This window comes from Xenopus tropicalis, chromosome 4 (genome assembly GCF_000004195.4).
Source record: "Xenopus tropicalis strain Nigerian chromosome 4, UCB_Xtro_10.0, whole genome shotgun sequence".
NCBI lineage: Eukaryota > Metazoa > Chordata > Amphibia > Anura > Pipidae > Xenopus > Xenopus tropicalis.
The window spans coordinates 110,467,728-110,488,068 of NC_030680.2; the positions used below are offsets into that span (position 1 = coordinate 110,467,728).

At 38.3% G+C, this 20,341-nt stretch overlaps 1 protein-coding gene across 1 annotated transcript; it reads left to right on the plus strand.

Annotated features, from left to right (window-relative positions):
* Positions 1-3,954: 3,954 nt before the first annotated feature.
* Positions 3,955-5,358, plus strand: prmt6 (protein arginine methyltransferase 6). Its single transcript, NM_001126632.1, is given in 1 exon segment — positions 3,955-5,358. A coding segment is annotated over 1 exon segment (1,023 nt). The 5' UTR covers positions 3,955-3,998; the 3' UTR covers positions 5,022-5,358.
* The last annotated feature ends 14,983 nt before the right edge of the window (positions 5,359-20,341 follow it).

The following is a 20,341-nucleotide window of genomic DNA, read 5'->3' on the forward strand; positions in this document are numbered from 1 at the left end:
GTATGCTTGACACCTGGGGTTTTCCAAATAAGAGATAATTTGTATCTCTATACCTTATGGCTTCTGAAATACATATAAACATTAAATAAGGACAGTAGGATTGGTCAGACACAAATACATATTTATGCAGCATTGTTACCACCAAGTACAAGGTACTGCTTTATTACTACAAAGAAAAAGAAAATAATTTAAAGGAAAACTAAAGCTTAACTAAAGAAGAAGGGCAGAAATGTTGTATGGTTTGGAGTTCTATACAAGGCCAAGGCAACAGTTCCCCTTTAGCAGGAAAGATCTGTTCCTCTAAATATGCCTATTTCTACTGATTTACTGCACATGCTCTCTGCTGCTGCCACTGAGCTTAGGGGTTGATACTGTATAAAGCAGATTAGCGTTTTATTCAGATGCCCACTGCTGCTCCAAACAAAATCCATAAGAGGAGCTCCTGTTTCAGCTCTAAAGAAACTTTAGGCTGGTGCATTAAACTCAGTATATAAAATATGGCAATTCTAGCCATATTCATTTTAAGGGTTTAGTTCTCCTTTAAAAAAGAAAGTAATTTACTTAAATGAACTCTATGAGAAATGGCTTGCCATAATTCTGATCTAGTCAACCACCAACTAGATATCTATACAATGTAATAAGTGAAAGGGAAATGCAATGAAATTGCAGTTTTAGACATTTAGGGGGAGATTTATCAACGGTTTAGTTTGATTTTTTTTCCCCAATTCAAGTTTTTTTGCACTAAAAAAAACTCAAATTCAAGTTATGGTTCAAAAACTCGAATGTCTGGTATTTAAGTGCAAAAACCCAAAATGTAAAAATGTGCCATCTAAAAGCTTGCAAGTTTCTATAGAAGTCAATTGGAGTTGTCCTAGGCAAAGTCAAGCCATGTTTTCAAACTCAAATTTTTTTGTGTTTCGAATTTGTAAACTCGAGGTATTTGAGTTATTTATTCAAACAAGTTTTCCTTATTTATGCATTGGATATGCCAGTTTATTCGATTTAGAAAATTTTACAAAGTAGAAAATTTATAAATAAGCCCATTAATATCAGTCTGTTGTCTAAATTGAGGGTTGATAAATCTAGGTTTAATTGAATGCAAGAAGTGCTCAGAAAGTGCACAGACAGAGTCACTGACACTCTGACCTTCAAAGAGATAGGCTGAGCTCAAAGCCTAGTATAAGCCATCTAAAACTCTCTAACACTGTTAACATTTCAGAAACCACTAAAATTAAAAAAATGTATGTTAAAACCAAAAGTGCTTAAAGGACACCTCTGACTAAGTTTACAGTAAGTTTAGATCCCCTTTTATGTAACAGTAGCAGTGTTCACTGATAATGTAAGGCACCTAAGGGACCTGAATAAAGCATGGAATAAACTAAAGTTCAATGTATAAGCTGAAGCCTATCCTGCCCCTTAGGATAGGAACTTCTGAGCATAAGACTGGGCAGGAATATCATGGCTGGAAGAAAGTAAAAAGGACTGAGTCAATTGGAGAATAAGCAAGCATAAAAGTAGCAAAAACATTTTCAGAAGTGTTTCATGTGTTTCCACTATAAACTATAACTATAAACCCCAACACTTAAAGTTCTACTACAAATCCATAGGCAAGGAAGGGGGAATACAAAATTATTAGGGGGTACGAAAACATTTGAAATGTGCACAGGTTTGGATCTATGTGTGTTATACATACTGAAAATTTGCTAGCTGTTTCTGCACACATGGAACATCTAGACTCCTTTTGAATTGAATGCCTCCTGTACTACACACTGTCTAATACTTCTTTCTTATATTCTACAAGAAGGCACTACACATTATAAGCCTAATAAACAGTGGATGGGTCTCTGTTTTTGGGATTGTCTTTTCGTAAACACTACTGCATTTCAATTTTGGCTGTATCTATTATGTCACACAATTTATAACTGGGTAGGGAATAATTAATCAGTTTGATCCAGAAGTGCCTAATTAAACACTCTGGAGATTTCAATTTTAATACTATTGCCTTAGTGGTGTAGCAGAACAGGTTACAGTAGAACATTGTTGCCAGAGGCTTTCTTTAGATTAGTATTTCACACAAACCCAGGGACAGAGCACTTGTGGGAATTCAAGTTGACTCTATAGAAAGGAAACAATTTTAAACTAATAATCTGAACTGCCAAAAGATATAAATATGCAGTGCTTCTGGGGTGCTTCACTTGCTGTGATGAAAAGCCAGTTCTATATTCTATTAAGGAGTTAAGGTCTTCTGGAAAAATCTGAATTTTTAGCAGGACATGACTTCAGCAATACATTTCAGTAAAGAATGTTTTATATATATATATATATATAATAAGCTTCAAATTAAGGGAAGGTCATTTCCCATAGACTCCATTTTAATCGAATCATTCAAATTTGTAAAGATTATTTCCTTTTTCTCTGTAATAATAACATGTAACAGTAGCTTCTACTTGTTCCTAACTAAGACATGCTTAATCCTTTTTGGAGGCAAAATCAATCCTATTGGGTTTATATAATGTTAAATCATTTTTTAGTATACATAAAGTGATACTGATGCCAAAAAAATACTCAAAATCCGAATATACATAAAAAGTTACCTATCGGTCACGTTGATTGTTTTTCGCTGATAGGGCTGCTTTTGTCGGTAATTGTTATTTAAAGTTCCTAAATCTGACTGTTTTGCCAACCTTACTCTCCCTTCATAGCCTGTCAGTTATAGCTTCTAATGCTAACGGACTCCTGCTGCACAAATATGGCAGCCTCCTCACAGAGGAACATGGGGGGATCAGGTATGTAAAGAAAAAGGATCAGGCAAATACCTTTAAAGCAAAATAATAAATAGCATGCAAAAACAATCTTATGATAGATGTAAAAAAGGATTAATTTCTGGCGTCAGCAGTTCTTTAAGGTATGGAGATCCAAATAACGGAAAGACCCCTTATCCAGAAAATCTCAGGTTCTAAAGATTCTGGATAACAGGTCCAGGCCCGGATGTCTAGTGAGGCCACAAAGGGGGTGTTTGCAAAATCGCATACGCGGGGGGGGGGCGGCCTCGGGCGCCCGGATAAGAAAGACGGCGTTGAACAGGACCCATACCTGTAAATCTACACTGAGCAGTACGTTTCTATACAGGTACAGGATTGATTAGCTGAAACTTGCGACCTGGGGTTCTGTATCAGAATTGGTTCTCAAATTTGGAGCACCATATCATAGGGCTACTAAAAGATTTTCAAATAAAAACCAATGGAACTTTTAGCCAGCAACATATAAGGGGTCATACATGATCCCTGGGGTGCAAGTACTAAGGGCTGATTAATGCCAGCAGTGTTCCTATTTGCACAATGCCCCACGCAGTTGGCAAAGTGTTAAAAATTGGCTTTTGGCGTTGTTTCTTTGCACACCGCACACTGCTTGGAGCATTGTTGCCAAACCCTATTGCTTTTCTAGCTTATCAAGTACAAGTTTAATTAGGGTACTGCTGTACACAGCTCATTGGTATTGTTATACAATTTGTACTATACTTCGGGCATAACTGCACCTGTAATATTTACAAAGCTGTGTATAGCTACACTATTCAAAAAGCAGGTGTATGGTAGACTGCTCATTTGACCACCGCTATACAGGGTGTTTATCTGTATTGTACAAGGTGCTGGGCGCAACTACGTTATAAAGAGAATAGCTGCGCTGGTGTGTAAATTATACACTGTGTACACTGCATATGGCTTCTGGGTTATAATCAGCACACAGAACTGTTCCTAAACGCCACACAAACGATGCAAGGAACGCCAAACTCTAGTAAATAAAGAGGCTGTATGGGAGGGAGGGGCCTGATGGAGAAGTGAAAGCAAAGCCGCAGCGCACAAAGAGGCGGGACGCTGCCATCAATCAGGAAGCAATTAACAGCCAATGAGCTTGAGCGTTTATGTGCCAATAGAAACGCTTGTTAACTCCGTGTCACAAAGGAGCTGGGAAGTCACAGAGGAAACCGGATATTTTGAATCATGGCCATGCTGAAAAAGAGAAAGCATGAGAGAACTGAGCAGGACTGTGAGTATTTCCAGTGTTACTCGGATGTGTCAGTCCATGAGGAGATGATAGCGGATACAGTTCGCACCAATGCCTACAAGTTGGCTCTTCTACGCAATCACTCCTCACTCCAAGGCAAAACAGTGCTGGATGTGGGAGCTGGCACTGGCATTCTCAGTGTCTTTAGTGTGCAAGCTGGAGCCAAAGCCGTGTATGCAGTGGAGGCCAGTAGTATGTCCCAGCTGGCCTGTCAGGTTGTGAAGTCCAATGACATGGAGAACAAGGTGAAGGTGCTGAATAGTTCAGTGGAAAGTGCTGAGATCCCTGAACAAGTAGATGCCATTGTGAGTGAATGGATGGGGTACGCATTAATGTATGAATCCATGCTGCCTTCAGTTATCTATGCCCGGGACAAGTGGCTGAAACCAGGAGGGCTTATCCTGCCATCTTGTGCTGATCTCTTTATAGCTCCTGTTAATGACCTAATAGTGGAAAGCCGCCTGGACTTCTGGAGTGAGGTTAAAGGCATGTATGGGGTTGATATGAGCTGCATGCAGTCCTTTGCCCGGTCTTGTATCATGAATAAGGAGATGGCTGTCAACTTGGTTTCACCCGAGGATGTTCTTTCTTTCCCTGTGAGATTCGCCTCCTTGGATTTAAATGTCTGTACGCAGGAGGAGGTACGCAACCTCCATGGCTCTTTCCAATTTAGCTGCTTTGGCTCATCTTTGTTGCATGGATTTGCTGTTTGGTTCTCTGTTACATTTCCAGGAGAAAACAGTGTCACTTTATCGACATCTCCCTATGGGGAGGAAACACATTGGAAACAAACATTACTGTACCTGGATGAAGAGGTGCAAGTAGAACAGGACACTGAGATAACTGGGGACGTCACCCTGTCACCTTCAGACATTAACCCACGTCACCTACGGGTGCTTCTAAACTACTCTATTGGTGGAGGTTTGCGCAGGACAAAGCAATTTCAAATGGGAAGTTAATCATGATATACAGACTAAATCAGGCCCTAAAGGCAGATGTCACTGAAAATGAAAAAGTTAAAACTGCTTTTATTTTTAGTATATTTTTTGTACTGCAGTCACATTCTGATTTCAGACATTTCTATAACTTTTTACTTATTTTCAAACATAAAGTTGTAAAAGTTCCCATCCAGGGCAAGCACTGTAGCTTTTATGGTGTCAAACAGTTTCATGGAATTAGGCTTTAAATAATGAATGAACATGAGGTGTTTGTTAAAGAGAACCTGACTCATTCACACCAAGTGCTGATGTTACCAGATGTTATAAAAAATATGCTTTTTCAAATAAAGAATAAACAACATTTACCTTTCTTGACTATTTCATGTATCTCTGTCAAGTTCTGACTCCACTGTTCACCTACTTTTCCTCTAAGACAATAGAAAGTTTTTACATAATCAAAAGAATAATTGTAGGCACAACTCAATTTTAGCCTTCAGAGTTCTGTATAACAGGGTAAAGTATCTGTGAATGAATGTTTGAACTTTTGCAGCATTTACCTGTTGCTTGGCAAACACAGGCCATATTGGGGTGAATATTACATGCAGCGGCTTTAAGCAAATATTGTTGTTTCTCTATTCATTATTAATACTTTTTGTTTATAGTTACACAATCAAGGCTTTTGATACTAAGGTAATAGATTAGTGTTTAAAATAAGTGGGAAGATACCATCATCCAGCCTGTGCAGTGCAACAAACAGCTGAAAAAATGTTTAGCAAGCTAAACATCGGTAATGCAATCAGAATGTACAGTCTGGGGTTAATATGTCTTAAAATCTATTAATTTGTCATTGGAATGTTTTTAATGAGCTTGGTATTAGTATTGAGGGAAGGCGTTTCCTTACTGTGCCATCACATTTTACTTGTTAGTGATGCTAGATGTTGTACAAGGAAGTTGCTAAATCTGGAAAGGAATACACTGATATGTCAGATGAAAAACTCACTGGTGGTCAATTCAAGCAGGTTCTTAAATATCCTGGAATGAATTGGTAAAAGCAGTAGTTGATAGGGCATGCAAGGGGAAGTAAATAAAATCAGTGGGTCCATTTTGTTATACCAAAATATATCAAATGCATAGCTAGCTGTAGAGTAATGATTATGAATATTGCAAGTACAGAGATTAGCATATCTATGCTAAGGAGAGTTTGAATATGTACAGTTACTGATGAAAACAAGAACAAATATTATTGTGTGTATTTTTTAAGATGGGGTCCGGGTGCACTTGTCCCACACCTGCAGCTTAAAGGAGAAGGAAAGGTAAAAACTAAGTAAGCTTTATCAGAAAAGTCTATATAAATACAGCCATAAGCACTTACAGAAACGCTGCAGTGAGTTTTCTGTCAAAAGAAACGGGATTTGTTGTCTCTTGGTTTTCCTGTGCCAGAAACACTCAGCTCTCTCCTCTCTCCTGCTCCCCCCTCCCTCAAGAATGCTAAGAACTCACTCCCTCCCTTAGGAATGTGTGATCTGAGCCAATCAGCAGGAAGCTTCCTCATAGTCTTACACTACACACTAAGCATTTACATTAGTCTTGGTGCAGGAGTGAGGCATTATGGGAACTTTATTTACAGAGCTCACGGTTTTTTTTCCTATGAGGCTTCTGATCATCTGAATGGGAGAAATATGGGGAGACTTAAGGGCACTATTGAGACAACTGAAGGTATGCCTGCAGCTTGAGATTAACTCTTTACTAGCCTTTCCTTCTACTTTAAGGAGAGAAACCAGCATCTTCAAAGATTTCTGGCAGGCACTTCTTTCACACTAACTTTTTCCTGATTTCATATGGAACTGTGGAGTTAAATTGTCCCTACTTTGTCTTACCCCTCCCACTGTCTCTTCCCGTCACTTTTATACTCTTCTGCACTAGTAACACTTAGGGGCAGATTTATTAAATAATGGCAAAAATGGCAACAATTCAGCATGCGTCGCAAGGCTTTGCATAATTTATTTACACATTTTTTCTTAGAACAGTTTCCGCTGGAAGTTACACAAGGACTGAAGCAGCATCAAATATGCAATTTGGATGGCGTAAAATAACACACCTTGATAATTTTGCAATTTATTTTACACAGCTTTTTACACAGTTTTTTTTTCTGACGAGTTTCATTTTATACAGCATAATAAATATGCTCCTTAGGCTTGGCAGAGGGCCCAGTGAGGATCAAAATGTTGCTTTTTGTTTGACTACTATTGAAGCAAGAAATTAGCATCTGGTGTGCTACAGTGAATATTGACTTTGATGTTGGTACACATACCTACCCTACCAGTATCTAGTTGGCACACCATGTATCCATAACAGTAAATTTGGCACCAAAAGCCAGTGGGAGTGCAAAGCTATAGGTAAGGAACCAGAATGCTCAGAACCTGTGGTTTTCCAGATAAGGGGTCTTTCTGTAATTTGGATTTCCATACTTTTGTCTAGTAAAAAATAATATAAACATGAATGTAACCCGATAGGATTGTTTTAACTCCAATAAGGATCACTTATATCTTAGTTAGGATCAGTACAAGGTACTGTTCTATTATATCAGACAAGGGAAACTATTTTTAAAAATGAGAATGATTTAATTAAAATTGAGTAATGGGAGATAACAGATCCTATACCTGTATTATATTAAATTGTCATACTGCTATAAAAACAGCTTATATGTGGTGTTAGGTCACAATCACAATGCTTGTATTTTTTCTTTTTGGTGTTTTTTTTTTTTTTGCTGAAAACCAAGTGAATAAGTGACAATTATATACCTGCCATTCAAATTTCCCAGATGATTTAGAGCATTTATTTGCATGCTGGAAGTAGGTACATTACATAGTTATGTGGGTTAAGAGTTAAAAAATTAATTTACAATATTCACAACCCATTGCTTGTAAATTGAATTGTAAAATAAAGTGTTAACTCTGTAAGTTAAACCTGATGAACCAATGTGTTTTTGATACACATGTAACTGTAATGTACCTATTTGCAGCACACAAATAAATGCTTCTGAGCAACAGATAAATCATCTTTCTATTACTGTTAATCATCTCCATCTTTTGTATATGGCCCTCATCAAAGGTACTGCAACTGCGGTTACAATGAGATTATGTCCTGATTTCAGTTTTATGTTCCTTCTCATCTCCTTTCCTATTGAATTTGCAGCAGGTCTGCCCTCATCTTATGCTGAATGTAAAGAATGAATATTTAATTCCTTTACCTTCTGTAAGTGCCTTAGCTGTTCAGAGCACGGGCAGGGGACAGGTTAAACACTATACACAGAAATGACATTTACCCAGAACAATTACTGATATGGCTTGATGATTATACACAAAATTATGCCATGTTCCATTTTCATTGGCCATTCTGCATAATACTAAAAGATCCATATTCATTTAGTCAGCATGTATTGTAGAAAAAGTGAGGAGGTACATGTGACACAAGAGAAGGAAAAAAGGAAAAATGTTGGCAATTGCATCAAATTTAGGATTACAGATATTATCCCTGTTGCTAACCATAAAGTATGATGTTCTGATGCTGATGCCACCTATAAATATGGCAAAGCTAAAACTTCCTGATACAGGTATGGAATCCCTTATCCGGAAACCCGTTATCTAGAAAGTTCCGAATTACGGAAAGGCCATCTCCCATAGACTCCATTATAAGCAAATAATTATAATTTTTAAAAATGATTTCTCTTTTCTCTGTAATAATAAAACAGTACCTTGTACTTGATCCCAACTAAGATATAATGAATCCTTATTGGGGGGAAAACAATCCTATTGGGTTTATTCAATATTTAAATGATATTTAGTAGACTTAAGTTATGAAGATCCAAATTATGGAAAGATCCCGTATCCGGAAAACCCCAGGTCCTGAGCATTCTGGATAACAGGTCCTATACCTGTACTATCTTTGGACTGGACTTTTCTGAACTTTCTTGAAAATGTTTCACCACTTATCCAAGTGGCTTCTTCAGTTCAAACTTCAGTCTGATAATTATCATTTAAAAAAGAATTCCTGTGCAATTTGTAACAGTGTGCACCTCTGCAGCTGCCAGTTCTGGTATACGGTGGTCTCTGATTGTGTTAGCAACTCAGTTAGCCCAATGGTAACTGGAAGTGACTGGCACTGAGCATACTGCAAATACAGCTAGGTCCATAAATATTTGGACAGAGACAACTTTTTCTAATTTTGGTTCTGTAAATTACCACAATGAATTTTAAATGAAACAACTCCGATGCAGTTCAAGTGCAGACTTTCATCTTTAATTCAGTGGGGTGAACAAAACGATTGCATAAAAATTTGAGGCAACTAAAGCATTTTTTTTAACACAATCCCTTCATTTAAGGGGCTCAAAAGTAATTGGACAAATTAAATAACTGGATATAAAATGTTCATTTTTAATACTTAGTTGAAAACCCTTTGCCGGCAGTGACAGCCTGAAGTCTTGAACTCATGGACATCACCAGATGCTGGGTTTCCTCCTTTTTGATGCTCTGCCAGGCCTTTACTGCAGCGGCTTTCAGTTGCTGTTTGTTTGTGGGCCTTTCTGTCCGAAGTTTAGTCTTCAACAAGTGAAATGCATGCTCAATTGGGTTAAGATCAGGTGACTGACTTGGTCATTCAAGAATTTCCACTTCTTTGCTTTAATAAACTCCTGGGTTGCTTTGGCTGTGTGTTTTGGGTCATTGTCCGTCTGTATCATGAAATGCCGCCCAGAATTCTCTGAACACCTCAGAATTCATTTGGCTGCTTCTGTCCTGTGTTGCATCACCAATAAACACTAGTGTCCCAGTGCCACTGGCAGCCATGCATGCCCAAGCCATCACTGCATCCACCATGTTTTACAGATGATGTGGTATGCTTTGGATAATGAGCTGTTCCACGCCTTCTCCATACTTTTTTCTTACCATCAGTCTGGTATAGGTTGATCTTGGTTTCATCTGTCCAAGGAATGTTTTTCCAGAACTGTGCTGGTGTTTTTAGATGTTCTTTAGCAAAGTGCAATCTAGCCTTTCTATTCTTGAGGCTTATGAGAAGCTTGCACCTTGCACCTTTCTGTTTTTGCAGCTTAAAGCCTACATTTTCCTACAATGTATATCAGTTGGGCACGTATCCCCCACCCAAATGGCATTATTTGTACTGCATATATCACCTCCGCTTGCCAGCATCATCACATTTTCCTAAAGCAAATAGAAGCTTTCACCCGGTGGCCATTTTTCCTCTGATACATAATCAGATACATTTTAATCCCCAAACAGCATACACACAGACCCTTATTCAGCATACATTTCATCAAGAATACAGGCTCAGACATGCAGAACTGTCTCAGATACAAGTTCTGCTTTGTTTGAACTGAGCTCAGGAGAGCAGGTTGGGGAAACTGAAGCAGCCAGCTAGAGCTGAGATTCTATGGGAACCAGCAATGCCATCTCTTCCCTGGCTGCTAGACTGGAGGGCGTGTTTAGTAATCTGAGCTTAGAACATCTGAGCATGCCCACAAGCCAACAGCCAAAGCAAATTCCTGAGGGAGGGGGCTGAGTGTGTTACAGGAGGAGAAGCAAATCGAAGTGATTAAGGGGACGCTGCAGACTTACTATTAACCTCTGGAAAACCAGTGGGGCAGGTATTGAAATATTTCAAAGAGGCTGTTCACTGATTACATTTTTGTTTGTGGGGTTTACATGTCCTTTAAGGATGGCTTCTTTCACCTGCATGGAGAGCTCCTTCGACCTCATGTTGTCTGTTCACAGCAAAATCTTCCACATGCAAGCACCACACCTTAAATCAACTCCAGGCCTTTTATCTGCTTAATTGTTAATGATATAACAATGGACTTGCCCATGAAATAGCCTTTGAGTCATTTGTCCAATTACTTTTGAGCCCTTGAAATGAAGGGATTGTGTTACAAAAAAATGCTTTAGTAGCCCACATTTTTATGCAATCATTTTTTTCACCCCACTGAATTAAAGCTGAAAGTCTGCACTTCAACTGCATCTGAGTTATTTCATTTAAAATTCATTGTGGTAATGTACAGAACCAAAATTAGAAAAAAGTTGTCTCTGTCCAAATATTTATGGACCTAGCTGTATGTACATTTGCCCACTCCCATTCTTCAGATGTTCATTGTGGTTGTGCATTATATAGTACCCCCTATTGTAAAATATAAGAATATTGTAAGTCACAGAAGGGTTCTATGACTATATCAAGGAACGAGGCCAAAGTCCTCTTGTGTAGTATATACATATTATAAACGAGGGCCATTAATATCCTGTAAATTATATGCTTTTAAACGGTACTTAGTGATGTTATTTATGTCATATGACTTACACAAGTTTCAGTATTTTAATGCATATGTAACCCTGTTGCAAAATATGAGGATACTAGAAGCACCTCGGCATTCCATGACTTATATAATATAATGGTCATGGGTTCAATGAGGGAGTACAGTATTCACTATAATGCCTGTAGATACTTGCTCCTGTTTGGATAGTTTGAGCAGTTGCTACGTTTGCATGATGATGACATTTACACCTACTTTTAAAAAAGCTTTTTGCCATTTTCGATATAAGGAAAACTATTTTAATTTAAGCTTAAAGGAGACATATTGGATAAATGGGAAAACCCTAATTTTGTAGGCAATTAAGAATAATATACGGTGCTGGTTTCCCTTTGTGCTAAAAATTAATCCTATCTGTAACAATGGCCCCTTTATTGGAGCTCCCTATAGATCCTATCACTTCTCCGTCCAGTGTGAAATAAAAGTGGGCGTGTCCTAACGGTCCCTGCCAGATGCACAGTAGGAGGGAGAGAGCCAATCACAGCTCTGCAGTCACACAAGCAAAGACCGGCTTCAGTTCCCTATCAGGTCAGCCTAGCTGCTGATTGGTTCAGTGCAGTGTACGGAGGGCCGCCGGCTCCCCTGCATATCCAGAGAATTCAGCCAGCAGGAAGTGGAACAGATGGGCGGGACTAGTGGGGTTTTTGTGGAATTTCTCAATAAATCAGCCTGAAACACAACATTTTTAAGCACATTCCTTCTATATCTAGAGGAATATAGAGTATATAGAGTATAGAGTATAATTCCCTGGTACATTCATAATTTTTATAGGATATGTCTCCTTTAAGATGGTAATTTGCATTATAATCACTGCAAAAGAGACTTTTGCAAGCATTCATTATATGTCCTCCTAATCTACTTTTTGCTTAGTGCTGTCGTAATTACACTGTTACTATATGAGATCTCTTACCACATCTAATTTAATCAGAAAATGATAAGCATAATATAATAGCATAATTTAATATATATTAAATAATATGGCCTTAAGCGGGGGCCTAAAAGGAAGAATGTAAATCTTTTCACAAAATGATAAATTTGCAAACAAAATCCTCAGCACTTTTGCTTTGCTCTGCGATGGATTCTTTTTATGTTTCCTTGCCGGCACTGACATGGTTAATATACATTAGAATTCTGTGATGGATAATGCAGATGTCTTAAATGTCACTTAACCTTTGACACCGTTAAGCTGGCCAGGAATCAATGCCATTATTTCTCTGCCTGTACTGGAGGAAGAGAATGTTTTCCTGTCTTTGTACTATTGATTGGTCTGCTTATGTTAACTGTATTAACATACTGTATGCAGACGTCTCCCTTGGAGGACTCTGCAATCTCTCTGCTGTATCTGTTTATCATCTCTTTGTACATGCATCTCACTGATCTGCAGAGATAATGACTTGCGACTCTCAGCACCACAGATTTAATATGACTGGACCAGCTATGAATCAGTGTAAAGTGAATCTTCCGATGGAGCTATGGGAATTGTTCTTAAGATGTTGGGCCTCATTTACTAACAGAGATAAAGTGGTAGATGCAAAAAAACCAGCGCAACCCACCTTGTTTTTCCCACAGTTCAAATAGTTCTTTAGTAAAACAGCATAATTGCTCCAGTAGCAAATTTTGGCTAGCTGCTTGACACAAACTATGTAGTAACATACTGTAGGTACAAACCTTGTAATGTCTGCCTTATACTTTTGTGGACACAACAGACCCATAAGCACTAAGCACCATGAAAACTAGAACAAAACACTTTGCATATAGCATTTAAGCAAACTGGTATATTTTTGCACTATGCATTTACTTTTCATAGTAACTTAAGCTCATTATTTTAGTAGCACTTTGTTTTGTTATAGTTGTTTTAAAATTAAAAAACATCTTTAAAGGAGGCCATACATAGGCTACTAAGCTGCTGACGCTCTGAGTCGGCACTTTATCTGCCCATGTATGGAGCCCTCCGACCAATATCTGTCCAAAAAACTAGCAGATGTCAATCGGACAGGTTTAAGAATGCTCTCGGGACAAGTAGTGCATTAGAATTTTAGTGCGGTCCTCAACCCGATGGCCTGTATCCTGTCAATATTATTCAATCATTTGGCCCTCGGGCTGAACCATTGGATCAATGGTTCAATTTGGGCGTAATAGCGAAAGATATGCTCATTTGGAGACAAGTGGATATTGCTGTTCGGGGTCAGATTAATTTATCTAGAAAAGACCTCTGCAAAGATTTGACAACAGAGCTTTGTTTGATAATACACCATCACCAAAGTTATATGTCTCTGCCAATGTTACAAAGTTGTTCAAAAGGTATTAAACATAGTGAGCTCAAGCCCATTGGGGTTTCACAGTCTAATGAAGAATATTTATTACCAAGTGTCTTGATAATTGATTCCAGAAAATGCCAGTGAGTTCCTTAACTCGCTCGTGTAGTCTACCATTGATCTCTTTATTTTCCATTTGTGTGAGAATTTTTTGTTGCACAATTTGTTTTTTTTAAAGGGAATAAAAAGCTTAACCAGGATTTAGGTGGTCAGCATTGTATTAAAAAAAAAAACCTGATAAAAAATGCATGTACATATGTGTGTATACTTTGGCTTTTAAATCCTTGTGTTTTATTCATTATTTTCTGCCTCACAGAAATCCCTTTAGTTACGGTATATCCATATAACTTTGTTCATCAACTAAAATGGGGACCATGCGTTTTGATGTTAATAACATCCTAGGTTTCCCATTAGTAGGATGATGTCAATACTTTATTCAATACGATGGAACTAGATTATTCTGCTGGGGAATACCATCAGTGCAATAGGGGAATGTCACATGTATTTCCTGATATTATATTATAGAATGTGACAGCAAAAGATCAGCATAAAGTAAACTATACTGTTTATATAATTTCATATATGGTCTTCTTACTTTATATTGTATTCCAGTCTACCTGTCATGGGATTTTTGTGCATCTGGCGTTTGTGCTCAAATTAAAATGAATTATCTTGCGGTGTTTTAATACAAAATAGCTATATTATTTATATATTCATGCAAGATTCTTTGTACTGTGGCATGACTACTCTGCTCCAGGCCCCCCTGCAAAAGAGATCTTCAAAGGGGCCCAGCACAGAGTAACACTTACCAGGCCCCCTTCCCTGACACAAACCTGCTCTTGCCCACTTTCTTATAAATGTTCTGTTCCCTGCCTGTTTTTCTAACTCGGGATAATAGATGTAAAATGGAGGAAGCAGACCCTGCTGTCCGGGATCGCCTGTCCCCGGGCCCCCCACAACCGGAGTCTACTTCCTCTATTGTTACGCCACTGCCGTCACTGTTTCCTTCTTGTGTTCTAAAAACCTCCCACTAAGATTTACCTTGTTACTTTACCCTTTGTATTGGGAAATTCTCTTTATATGTTTCTTTTAAATGTGCCCCACCAAAAAATGTCATATTAATGTACACAGCCTACATAGAGAGTCTGTTATATGTGATTATTTTCATCTTAGGACATGTGATGTATCTTTCACAATCTGCACTAAAACTTTCTAAGCACTGGGTGAAAAAAATTAATTCAGAAATTAGGCAATCTCTAGATGAAGAGGCAGAGACCAGATACATACAGTATATAAAGTAAATTTCCTTGCTGCTTAAGACATTAAGACCCTTTGCAGAGTGAAGCAAGTCTCAGGTAGCCAATTCATTCTAAAGGCAACTGATGTGAATATCTCAAAATGTTTTAATTTAGTTTAAAAATTTACTGCAATTTTTTTTTTTTTTTACAAAAAAAGTCTATTCCATTTAAAAAACTACTGAAAGAATGATCAGCCACTTATACTGTATATACATCTTCATTTCAATTGCACATGCCAAGATATCCAACATCTTTTGGATGCAATTTATGTGTAGAGATCAATAGTACCATTCACCGCGTCATTCTATCCTCAATGAAGTGCTCTATGCAATGACTTTTTATACCAGTGCAAAGCTTACTCTAAATTAAAGAAAGAAAGTTGTAGATGAGCTTGTAGATGAAATCTGGTCAATTACTCTAACAGACCTTCCAGTCTCTGATGCATTGAGCATTTGTTGAGATTTTGTTGTTTCTAAGGACCAGATTCTGTGATTGAATTTTTTGAAGTACTCTGGGCAAAGTGAACACTGATGCAACAGTATCTTAATTTAATGCTTGACAGCTTTCTTTTTTTTTTTAAGTAGGTTTGTTGAATTTTCCAACAGACAAAAAATAATCAAAATTATGCCTAATCCAGTAAACGAACATTTTAGAATTAATAGGTAACAATAATTATAAATGTAAATATTATATTTTATATCATGTAAAAAATTCAGTCACCAAGAGAAGCACTTGGCACCTTCACAGGCATTAAAGCAATGGTTCTCAACCTTTCTAATGCCGCAACCCTTTAATACAGTTCCTCATGTTGTGGTGACCCCCAACCATAAAATTATTCCTAAAACCATCGGAAATATGTGTTTTCCGAGGGTCTTAGGCGACCCCTGTGAAAGGGTCGTTTGACCCCCAAAGGGGTCCCGACCCACAGGTTGAGAACCGCTGCATTAAAGTAAGAAAGAAGATATAAGAATTAATTAGGATAATTCCAATCAACTTGTCTTACATGGTGGTTGGAATAGACCTGCAGATGTTGCAAGATCCTACTTGAAGCCCACTGGAGCTAGTCAAGAATTACTGACCATAAAGGCATGATGCTATCAGGGTTGTTCTGGCTCTTTTCCTTTCCATGTTAATGTAAAATTCTGTTCTTTAGAGATCCACTGGATGCAAGTCTGTTTCCCAGGACAGTGACACCACTTATATCCAGTTTGGCATGCTTCCTATCAATTATTTATTCTTCCTTTGAGCATCTACTGTATTTCCTGCAGGTTTTCTTCCACCTCTAGACACAATGTCCTAACATACCAGCACGAAAGTTGTGATAACTTTTTGTTTCGTTTTGATTTACATGATTCCCTCTGCTGGAACAAGCACATATTGTGCATATTGTTACCATTTTGATGACCAGGGGCTGCCTGGCTTGAGACGGACAGCAGCTGACCTATGGGATATTATGGGTCATTTACTTAGACCCAGGGTTGAAGTGCAAGAGTGCACCCCTTAATGCTAATGCAGAGAGCTCTTCTTCCTCAGGTCTGACTGCACCCCAGCTAAAAATCTGTAACGTGCGATGTGCAGTTCACAGTGTTGGCAGACGTAGGCCACTTCTTTCATTGCAGTCATCAATAATAATAATAATAATGATTTTCTTAAAAAAAAAAATAAAAACAGAATATATGTAGTAAATTATTTTATTTTACTCACAATTTTCCATTGTTTATCTGTTACTATTTATTAAATTGACAATTACATTTGTGGTAGAATTTCAACTGTGAATTTCTTTTCCTTTAATGTACAAAATCTCCCTTCAAAATAATGAAATATTAAGATACGAGACAGATCACTGAATCCAATGCATCTTTAATTTGTTATCTGTCTATTTGAGGACATTCTGCTGACTGAGCGATCCTTTGCTTTACTGGTATCTCCTTGTAGAATTGAATGCCTTCTCAAATGCACAACTTTCTAAATATCAATACTTTAAACTGGTTTTTAGCTAAAATGTCTTGCTGTCCTTTAAAAGTTTGCTGTCCTCTAAAACAAAACTTCAAATAATTACTGGGTTAACCTGGAAAGGTTGTGTTCTTGTGTGTTGTAACTGCTTTAAAAATTGCTAAATCTGGGCTGATTCTGTGATTTGGATCTGTAGCAATAGGTAGAAATGTGTGTTATTAGACGTGTTGTTGGCATGTTGTATAAGAGATAGTAAGCTGAATACATAGACATAGAGACGAGTGCCCTCCAATATAATTACTTAGGGCCTTGTTTACACTTGCATTTTGGTTTCTTGATCCATTATTTTTTTTGATGATTGCAGGCATAGGGGCCGTAGGATCTTCTGAGAAGGTGATTTTAAAAGCTACAGAGAGAAGTTTGGGTCATCCTGTTGCTGCCTCTTTTTACTGCTCCAACCACAGTGTAAACAAATCTCTCTACCTGCCAGGTTTCAGTGCTTCCACATTTGCTTCTGAAGAAGCATCTTAACTCAATACAGACTATCCCTGTGTTTTCCCTGATCCAAGAAGTAAGGGGTCAAAAGAAACAAACTCAGCTAATAGATGTTTATGCATGTGCTTTACCATGTATGATCACAGTATGACATGATCAAAGGTACTGCTTAAATGGGAAGAATTAAGCTATAATATATATAGGTAATTTAATTGCACAGTTCATGTTAATTGTCTATACCAGGGGTCCTCAACCTTTCTTTTTTACCCTTGAGCAACTTTTAAATATATAAAAAGTGGGCGAGCAATGCTGCATGAAAAAAGTTCCTAGGGGTGACCATTAAGGGCTGTGATTGGCAATTTGGTAGCCCAATGTGGACTGGCCAACTGCAGGAGGCTCTGTTTGGCAGGACACGTGTTCTATATGCCTCTAAGGCTGATGGCAGACGTGGCGTAGGGCTGATATTTTTGGCAAGCGGAAAAACGCTTGGCGAAAATACAGCCCTACACCTGCTACCTGTGCCTGCACCCGAATGATATACTCTCGGGTGCAGGCACATGTAGCCGATATACGCAAAAAGACTCAAGACTTTGCATTCTCATGCGTTTTCATGCGTATATCGGCTACATGTGCCTGCACCCGAGCGTATCTCATTCATTCGGGTGCAGGCACAAGTAGCAGGTGTAGGGCTGTATTTTTGCCAAGCGTTTTTCCGCTTGCCGAAAATATCAGCCCTACACCACGTCTGCCATCAGCCTTAAACTTACTTGCCTCAAAGTCAGAAATTCAATGACGAGCACCTGCTTTGAGGCTTTTGGGAGCAACTTTCAGTGGGTTGGTGAGCAACATGATGCTCATGAGAACACTGCTTATTGTTGCTTCAAATACTTTGTTATAGATACCTATTGCAAAATTGCTATAGAGTTACAGAAAAAGTTAGTGGGCCATTCATTTGAGCACAGTATGACCTGACAACCACCATTTTCCCACTGTGTTTAATTGGGTTCCTTGTATCAACCTGCACTGTGCTAGGTAGGAATGTACAGCTGAAGTCTGTTTTAATTGTAGTTGCCCCTTGTTTTTATTTATTCAGAAGTACCCTTAATAAGCCCAGGGGCCACCAAATGTAAAGGTATATAAGCTCATAGGAAAAGCTTTTCTTTGCCATTATGGAAATCGTAGGGGCCTTTTATTTCGTTTCATTACCTATATAAAAGCCTTCAGTCAGATCATATGGTTGTGGAACTCCTTCATATGGTCATGGAACTCCTCAGTGACTTATATCCATACATTTTATAATAGGGGGTGCATCTTACACTATATATATATATATACAGTGGTGTGAAAAACTATTTGCCCCCTTCCTGATTTCATATTCTTTTGCATGTTTGTCACACTTTAATGTTTCTGCTCATCAAAAACCGTTAACTATTAGTCAAAGATAACATAATTGAACACAAAATGCAGTTTTTAAATGAAGGTTTACGTTATTAAGGGAGAAAAAAAACTCCAAATCTACATGGCCCTCTGTGAAAAAGTGATTGCCCCCCTTGTTAAAAAATAACTTAACTGTGGTTTATCAATTTCAATTTTCAATTTCAATATCAATTTCTGTTGTCACCCCCCGGCCTGATTACTGCCACACCTGTTTCAATCAAGAAATCACTTAAATAGGAGCTACCTGACACAGAGAAGTAGACCAAAAGCACCTCAAAAGCTAGACATCATGCCAAGATCCAAAGAAATTCAGGAACAAATGAGAACAAAAGTAATTGAGATCTATCAGTCTGGTAAAGGTTATAAAGCCATTTCTAAAGCTTTGGGACTCCAGCGAACCACAGTGAGAGCCATTATCCACAAATGGCAAAAACATGGAACAGTGGTGAACCTTCCCAGGAGTGGCCGGCCGACCAAAATTACCCCAAGAGCGCAGAGACAACTCATCCGAGAGGCCGCAAAAGACCCCAGGATAACATCTAAAGAACTGCAGGCCTCACTTGCCTCAATTAAGGTCAGTGTTCACGACTCCACCATAAGAAAGAGACTGGGCAAAAACGGCCTGCATGGCAGATTTCCAAGGCGCAAACCACTTTTAAGCAAAAAGAACATTATGGCTCGTCTCAATTTTGCTAAAAAACATCTCAATGATTGCCAAGACTTTTGGGAAAATACCTTGTGGACTGACGAGACAAAAGTTGAACTTTTTGGAAGGTGCGTGTCCCGTTACATCTGGCGTAAAAGTAACACAGCATTTCAGAAAAAGAACATCATACCAACAGTAAAATATGGTGGTGGTAGTGTGATGGTCTGGGGTTGTTTTGCTGCTTCAGGACCTGGAAGGCTTGCTGTGATAGATGGAACCATGAATTCTACTGTCTACCAAAAAATTCTGAAGGAGAATGTCCGGCCATCTGTTTGTCAACTCAAGCTGAAGTGATCTTGGGTGCTGCAGCAGGACAATGACCCAAAACACACCAGCAAATCCACCTCTGAATGGCTGAAGAAAAACAAAATGAAGACTTTGGAGTGGCCTAGTCAAAGTCCTGACCTGAATCCTATTGAGATGTTGTGGCATGACCTTAAAAAGGTGGTTCATGCTAGAAAACCCTCAAATAAAGCTGAATTACAACAATTCTGCAAAGATGAGTGGGCCAAAATTCCTCCAGAGCGCTGTAAAAGACACGTTGCAAGTTATCGCAAACGCTTGATTGCAGTTATTGCTGCTAAGGGTGGCCCAACCAGTTATTAGGTTCAGGGGGCAATTACTTTTTCACACAGGGCCATGTAGGTTTGGATTTTTTTCTCCCTAAATAATAAAAACCCTCATTTAAAAACTGCATTTTGTGTTTACTTGTGTTATCTTTGACTAATAGTTAAATGTGTTTGATGATCAGAAACATTTTGTGT